At 37.1% G+C, this 8,351-nt stretch overlaps 1 protein-coding gene across 1 annotated transcript in view; it reads left to right on the top strand.

The window, feature by feature from the left end:
• The first annotated feature begins 768 nt into the window (after positions 1-768).
• LOC141359632 (uncharacterized) overlaps positions 769-8,351 on the top strand; it is a 13,044-nt gene continuing 5,461 nt past the window's right edge. Inside the window, exons 1-4 of the mRNA XM_073862370.1 lie at positions 769-1,617; positions 4,748-5,071; positions 5,187-5,525; positions 6,795-7,102. Coding sequence (XP_073718471.1) covers positions 1,572-1,617; positions 4,748-5,071; positions 5,187-5,525; positions 6,795-7,102 — 1,017 coding nt within the window. The 5' untranslated portion in view covers positions 769-1,571. The remainder of the gene's footprint in view (positions 1,618-4,747; positions 5,072-5,186; positions 5,526-6,794; positions 7,103-8,351) is intronic.

The raw sequence follows: 8,351 nt of genomic DNA, 5'->3' as shown, positions 1-8,351 counted from the left end.
TCTACAGAAGTGCACACGATGTTATTTATTTTTATGAGTTCGGTTTTGTAAATCAATTAAGCTCAAATCGTTGCGCAAACACAGAACGTCATGTCTTATAGATGGGAATCACTAAAATATATGTTAGTTCTCACATATAAATTACTAAATTAAGAAAGAAAATAAAAATTGCTAGAAAAATGTAAGATTGAGGTGAAACCTATTGACAAATACATAAACATTTCATTCAGTTTAGGTTAACAGATCAGTTTAACGTTAGCCGCCTAGCTCTCAGTTTTACAACAATCAAAAGCTTCCAACATCATATTCTTGTCATGGAAATCATCAAAAAAAAAAAATTTCACATATTAAAGTTAATTTAAGAAAGATAAAAGAATTTGCGCCTTTTGCTGAGCACAAGAGAAAGCGGGTACTCGTGAAGAGCACGCGCATTTCAGACGTGCACCCTAAAAGAATAATGTGTTTAATTATTTAATTATTAATTTCCTCCCAAAAAAAAACAACAACCAAAAAAGTAGTTCCAAAAATTGTATAGTTCCAAAAATAACCATTAGAGAACGTTCTGTAGAAGTTATTTTTAGGTTATTTAAAAATAACCATCCTGCGTTATGGGTCCGTTATGGGAACGTTATTTTATGGTTCTAAAAAAAATAACCATTAGAGAATGTTCTAATAAGTTTTTTTTTAAATAACCACCCTGCAACGTTATGGAAACGTTATTATTTGCTTCCCAAAAAATAACCAAAAACTAACAGTAACGTTCTGTGTTGCTGGGTTAATACAAAACATAACTTATAATTCTAAAGCACAAAAACACATTTCTGCTAAATACACACTTTTTGTAATGAAGGTTTTAAATGTTTATTTTAAAATATCCAGCCGTTATATTCGACCGCAAGAGGCGCGCAATGAATCTGATAGGCTGTGAAGAATCCATTCGTTCTATGCTTTAACAGCGAGGAGAAATAAGGAGGCGTTTTTTTAAGTATCACGGGATGCATTAATCCCGGAATACTGCACGATTTTTGACATCTTATAAGATCATTACCTTATCACACTTTGCGACGTGTATCGTTTAAACTCGGGTACGAGAGGCATGTAGACTGTACGATGATGACACGGAAGCTTCGGCGGCTGCGTCACACGTTGCGCAACATTGCCAGCATGCGCTCGTGGTAAACAAATACCGGCGCGCAGGTCGTAGCAGCAACACACTGTGCGGTGATCATGCCGAATTTCTGACACTGCCAGAAAACTATCGTAGGCTATCTTTGGACGCAAGACCGGGGACACGGCCGTCTTTGAACCTCTCTCACTGTACGACATAGGACCACCGATGGAGAGCCACGATCACAGAAATCGCGACGATAGTTTCACGATGGCAATCTTTCGTCTGGGACAGCCAATTATCGTGCAGTGTATCCCGGGCTTTATTCGTTCAAGGTAGCTTATGTTTGCCATGCTGTAATGTTTGCAAACATAATGATTCATGTTGTTCCTGTGAGATTGAGCATGTTTTTCAGAGGTCATGTTGGACACGGCTTGTGTGCCATCCCTACACAACAAACAGCATGAAGACGATCGCTTTACTGTTCATCATCTCTTTATCCATCAACGGTAAGTTCATTCATTATTCAACCCTTTTGCTTTCGCTTCTCAAACCGGAAGTATCCAGATGAGCGTTACAAGCTACAACCCAGCTAGAAATAAAAAGTTCTAAGAACGTTCCCTGAAAGTTCCCGAATGTTCCCAAAAACATTCTGCCAACGTTAAAAGCGGTCAGTTTTTTTAAGTTCTAGGAACGTTTCTGTTGTCTGAACGTTGGAGTGATGTTGCATTTTGCCATTTTTGGGCGTTATGACGGTGTCATGTTTTGATGTTCACACAATGTTTAAAACAGCGGCTGGTTGTTGTATTGACTTGTTTAATTGTTGTGTAAATGATGAGAAGCGTTGCATTTTATTATTTTGTAAAACATTATTTCTGTATGCAGTAAATATATTGCTGTAGAAAACTCAATTCACTTACTAGGTTTAGATGTTGATGTTTGTTTCATTTTAAGTCACCATTATTGTGATTAGTGTTTGTTTTAGTTGGTCTCTTGACACTTGACTTTTTGCTTTCTGGTTTTTTTCCTGGTTGTGTTGACTTTGTGTTGGTGAACCACATTTGTTGTGAGGGTTGATGGTGTGTTTCTGTGGTTGTTGGTGCATGGTGGTAAAGATCATCACCTAATTAATTTACTACTCAAAAGTTTATTTCCTGTCAAAAATGTAAATGAGATCCAGTGCTTTCACAGCCGTTTGTCATTAAAGGGCGATTTATAGTCGTGCGTAGGTCCTACGGCGTAGCAGTGACGGCGTAGGTTCCGCGTCGGTTTTCATTTATACTTGTGCGTCGCCGTCCGCGTCGACGTGCAAACACACGCGAAACCGCTGGTTGGCAGTAATCACGCGTGTAACCACAGTAGCAGCAGAAGTCGTCACAGAAGAAGAAGCTAAGCAAGTAAACCCACAAACGAAGAAGAAATAGCAACTTGTTGTGTATAATTTGAGAAGACCAGCAATGATGGAAGTAAATAAACAGCGACTTATGTTTCAGTTTGAGTCAAATCACTCCTCAACTTGGCTCATCTTTGTTTTCACCGTCTCAAACGGAAATACCTATGACGCAGTTTTTTTTACCTGACGAGAGGGGTTCTGGTGGACCAATCACAGCGCTTACGGTCCGCGTAGAGCCGTCGCGCTGTTAGAAATTTTGTGAGGTGCGCGTCAGGCTACGCAGAGCTACGCACAGGCTACGGATAGCCTACGCCGTAGCTACGCCGTAGGACCTACGCACGACTATAAATCGCCCTTAAGGAGTTTTAGAAACTTTGGACAAAAAAAATCTGCTGTATAACTGGGATGCACAAACATCAAGAATCAGACTATGAATCTCAATCATGGTGACAATTTAAAGAAAAACTTCATGCTGCAATGCATGCTGGGTATTAACAAATTACAAATCTCATTCAGGACTCCCAGCATGCATTGCAGCATGGATAAATAAGGATTTTTTAAACAATTTTAATTGTCACCATGGTTGAGATTCATAGTCTGATTCTTGATGTTTGTGCATCCCAACTATACAGCGGATATTTTTTGTCCAAAGTTTCCAAAACTCCCCAATGACAAACCGCTGTGAAAGAGCCGGATCTAATACACACCATCGGCAGAAAACAAACTTCTGACTAGTAAACGAATTAGGTGATGATCTCTACCATTATGTACCAACAACCACAGAAACACACTAATAACTTTTCATAACAAATGTGGTGCATCAACACAAAGTTGACACAACCAGGAAAAAACCAGCAGGCAAAAAGTCAAGTGTCAAGAGCCCAACCAAAACAAACACAAATCACAACAAGGGTGACTTAAAATGAAACAAAACCTCAACATCTAAACCTAGTAAGTGAATTGAGTTTTCTACAGCAATATATTTACTGAACATTCAGAAATAATGTTTTATAAAATAATAAAATGCAATGTTTCTCTATCATTAACATAACAGTCAAACAAGTCAATATAATAAACAGCTGTTGTTTTAAACATTGTGTGAACATTAAAACATGACATTGTCATAACGTTTAAAAATGGTAAAATGTAACATTACTTTAACGTTCAGACAACAGAAACGTTCCTAGAACTTAAAAAAACTGGCCACTTTTAACATTGGCAGAATGTTTTTGGGAATTTGGGAGCTTTCGGGGAACGTTCTTAGAACTTTTTATTTCTAGCTGGGAAGCAGCAGATTACTCTAAAAATAAATCCAAATTTAATTGTAACAGAATGATGATTAGTTGTATCGCTGTGTGATGCAACCTAAACAGATGACGTGTATTAGGCGAGACAATGTTTACTGTAACATTTTTTTTATTGTGCATTAACAGACAATTACAAGGCAAAAAACGTGTTACAATCTCAGAACAGCACGGTTTTAAGGAATGAGTCAAACAAAGGAAAGCAGATAAAGTTCAAAGACCGAAATTAAGTCTGGACCTTATACTCTTTTATACGGGTTTATTAAATGTTATGGTCCTTTGAGAATATATTTTAAAATGGTAGCTAGAATGTGAGGGATGTACTCACTTTCGTGAGATAGGCCTACTGTAAGTTTGAATTAGTGTAAACACTGAATAATAATAATACAGATTCAAAAACGCATTGAATTTTTTTCCCCGTTATTTGCACATTTATTTTCTAATCATGATAGTGACTTTTAGATGTTTTGTTTCTCACGTGACTGTCAAATGGATAGACTTTAAAGGAAAACACCACCGTTTTGCAATATTTTGCTGTGTTCTTGCCTTATCTTGGACGGATGGATGCATACCTTTCTTTTTTCAACGCGTGCACTTAATATTTGTACAGCGTCTCGTGAATGTGTTAGCATTTAGGCTAGCCCCATTCATTCTGTAGGATCCAAACAGATGAATTAAGAAGCCACTAATCATTTTCATGTTTTCTCTATTTAAAGACTGTTACATGAGTAGTTACACGAGTAAGTATGGTGGCACAAAATAAAACGTGGCCAAAAGTGGATAAAAATGAGACACAGATTAAGTGTATGCATTGAAAAAAGAAAGGTATGCATTAATTCATCTAAGTTGAGGTAAGAACATACTAGTAAAATGTTGGAAAAGGGTGGTGTTTTCCATTAATACAGCATGTTTATCTCTCACTGTCTCTGTTTGTGTGTGCAGGTGTGTTTGGTGATGAAGTGAAGTCAGTGTCAGTAATAGAGGGAGATTCTGTTACTCTACACACTGATCTTACTAAAATACAGAGAGATTATTTGATACTTTGGAGGTTTAGAGATGAACCAGACCCCATAGCTACAATTGACAGAGTGGTAAATAATATCTCAATATATGATGATGTTCTTGATGGGAGATTCAGAGACAGACTGCAGGTGAATGATCAGACTGGAGATCTCACCATCACAAACATCACAACTCAACACACTGGACTTTATATATTACAGCTCAAGGGAGTTATTGTTACAACAAAGAATTTCAGTGTTAATGGTGAGTATTTGAAGCATTTGCCTTAATTTTTGTCTTATTTACATTATTATGCAGCACCTTGAACAGGAATAAGAACATTAATTAATTCAGACTCTTCCTTTATTTGTGTGAGCAGGTGTGGTTGGTGCAGGTGGAGTGAATTCAGTGTCTCTGTTGGAAGGAGATTCTCTTACTCTACACACCGATGTTCCTGATATCAATAAATATGATGAGATACGGTGGAAATTTCATCATGAAAACTCTCCTCTAGCTGAAATCAACAGAAATGCTGCTATTTTCTCTTCATATGATGATGCTCATGATGGGATATTTAAAGGTAGAATGCAGCTAAATTGTCAGACTGGATCTCTCACCATCACAAACATCAGAATCAAACACTCTGGATTTTATGAAGTAAACATCACCTCCAGCGGTAGTTATACCATACATCAGTCATTCACAGTTATTGTCAGTGGTGAGTAAATTAAATCCAATATAATAAAAAAAATGATTCATACTAACATGGTTTATATTTTGTTTCTTTCATATGTTTTTCTCTGTCTTACCCACATTGACATTTATGGATTTGGCATATGCTTTTATCCTGCAAACTGCAACAAAAACAAAGTGGTCAAACCTACCACCAGGAAACATAACAAACGTGCTCTAGCTAGTGATGGTCATTTTCAAAGCACTGCTTCATGAGGCTTCGAAACATTTACGAATCTTTTGTTTCGAATCAGTGGTTCGGAGCTTGTTTCAAACTGGCCCAAGTCACGTGATTTTAGCAAACGAGGCTTCATTACATCATAACAGTGTTTCGAAAATCTGATGGTTCATCACTAGGTGGAGTTGATCACATGACCAGTGTCTAATATGTTTAGGTGAACTCGGGTCGGTTTTATTATGCAAGTTCATAAAACATTTATCCTTCCGACTAATAATAACACTGCCATTTGTAAAATGTTAGGACATATCTGCTTTTACACTATTTAGACCAGCAGGGGTCGCCAGCGTGTGTGGTGTTTCGAACTGCTTTGAAAAACTGAATCAATTTGAACCAATTGCTTCGAAGCTTCAAAAAGCTCCATTTCTCCCATTACTAGTTCTAGCCAATAAAACGATAAGAAGAATTTGGGAGTGGAGTTTGGGCGCGTTCATGACTCGTTCAGAAAGCGCGGAAGGGATGGGAGGAGTTAGCTACGCTCTGTTTTGTTTGACAAATTCGAACGTCAACAAGAAGTGACGTTACACATATTCGCTTAGAGCGCCTTTAATAGGAGATATTTCATAATAGTTTAGTAAAGGGATGTGCAGAGGGGTTACTAAAAGGCAAAGCCCAGTTGCATGAAAGTCCTTAAGCTGGGAAATGTTAGAATGTGTTGAAGCATCGAAAATACATTAATCCATACTTTTCCCATATGTATTCCCTGGGAATCAAGCTTGCAACCTTTCCACTGTGATCCCAAAACTCTACTAATTGAGCTACAGAAGCACAACATGTTGAAATAACCTACTTTTGTAATTCTGTTTTTGTAGTTGCTCATTCAGTTGGTGCTGATGCATGATGTGCATGAATGTGCCTATATGAATAAAGTAGAGGTTAAATTGTAGATATTTAAATGATTCATATGAGGCATTCGTGATGATAATGAGATGTGTTTTAAGTTTGTGTTTAACGCGATGGGTGTTTTAAGTGTTTTATATCTCTTCTTTAATGTTCTTCTGTTTTATGTTGCTATAGGTAAAGTGAAGTCGGTGTCAGTGATGGAGGGAGATCCTGTTACTCTACACACTGATAGTAAACTACAGACAGATGAACTGATAGTGTGGATGTTTTTACCTGATGACTCTCAGATAGCTCAAATATATAAACTAAACAAACTGTCTACAACATATGATGGTGATGATGGGAGATTCAGAGGCAGACTGAAGCTGAATAATCAGACTGGAGATCTCACCATCAGCAACATCAGACCTGAACACAGTGGAGATTATGAAGTAAAGATGAACATCAGAAGACGATCCATTCAGAGAAGATTCAGTATTCATGTCAGTGGTAAGTCTTGTGTTTTCAGATTTATGAGGATTTCGGCATTAAATACTTTTGGTTTTTAAACAATTTAAAGCTACAGTCCATAACTTCAGCCTTTTAATTGATATTTTTGCTTAAAGGCGGAGTCCACGATGTTTGAAAAACGCTTTGGAAAAGGAGACGGGCCGACTACCAAAACACACTTATAGCCAATCAGCAGTAAGGAGCATGTCTACTAACCGACATACTTGCCGGGTTGCGTATGTGTGGGGCGGGTCTATCAACAGAAGGTCCAGATTCTATTGGGGTAGGGGTGTGTTTGTTTAGGTGATTTCAAATATCAACATTGGCTTTCAAACATCATGGACTCCGCCTTTAACCCTTGTGCATTGTTCAAAGTAACTACCCTTTTGTTATGTTATATAAAAAGTTTTTTGCAAAAGTCTGTAAATCAACCTCAGTCTTGATCAAAACTACTAAATATTTACAAATATTCCATGATTTTAACTCTTTAATTGCCAAGTTCAATAATGATGTCACTGATTTGGGGAAAAACACACAAAATTACTTATTTTCAATAGAAAAAAATGTGGATTTGATTCTTTTAACTTTAACATGACCTGTAGTATACTATACCTTTTTAACTTGGTTTTACATCCATGCACGATGTATCACTAATACCTGCGGTCCCTAGGATCACAAGTTAGTTAGTTTTCATTTCACTAAAAGGCTATCTACTACTTTGTAATGCAGAGCAGTAGCAAAGCTTCCCTGCTGGCTTCCCTGTTGCAAATGCAAACGAAAGTAACTATCATGCGAAATTTTCGATCGTGTTCCCCTCAAATGTATACAGCATAAAGAAATTTAAATGTAGTTATGTGTTTCTCTAAAGGTTATGTAAAAAGAGGAGGATTCATTCACTGCAGGGTAGAGATTGCTGTCTTTTAAAATTGTCAAAAAAAATGTGACTGTTTAAAACACCATAGTCATCACATTCACGAGTTTATGTTGTAAAATTGCGATAAAAACTGACCTTTTTCATGTTTAGGTGCTATAATTGGGTCCCCGGTGCTTCTATCAACCTAGAAAATGTAAAAAAAAAAAACAGTAACTTAGTTTTGGTAAACCATTCTCTGCAAGCATGTAAAAAAATAGTTCATTGAAATTTGACTCCCCTTGTGATTTCATAAGGGGATGTTATTATAATAATACAGTTGCTTAATCTGCACTATCCAACCATGGCACTGATGTTTAGTGCAGAGAGAA

The sequence above is a fragment of the Misgurnus anguillicaudatus genome, chromosome 23 (assembly GCF_027580225.2).
Source record: "Misgurnus anguillicaudatus chromosome 23, ASM2758022v2, whole genome shotgun sequence".
Lineage (NCBI taxonomy): Eukaryota > Metazoa > Chordata > Actinopteri > Cypriniformes > Cobitidae > Misgurnus > Misgurnus anguillicaudatus.
This window is presented reverse-complemented; position numbering and strand designations above follow the sequence as displayed.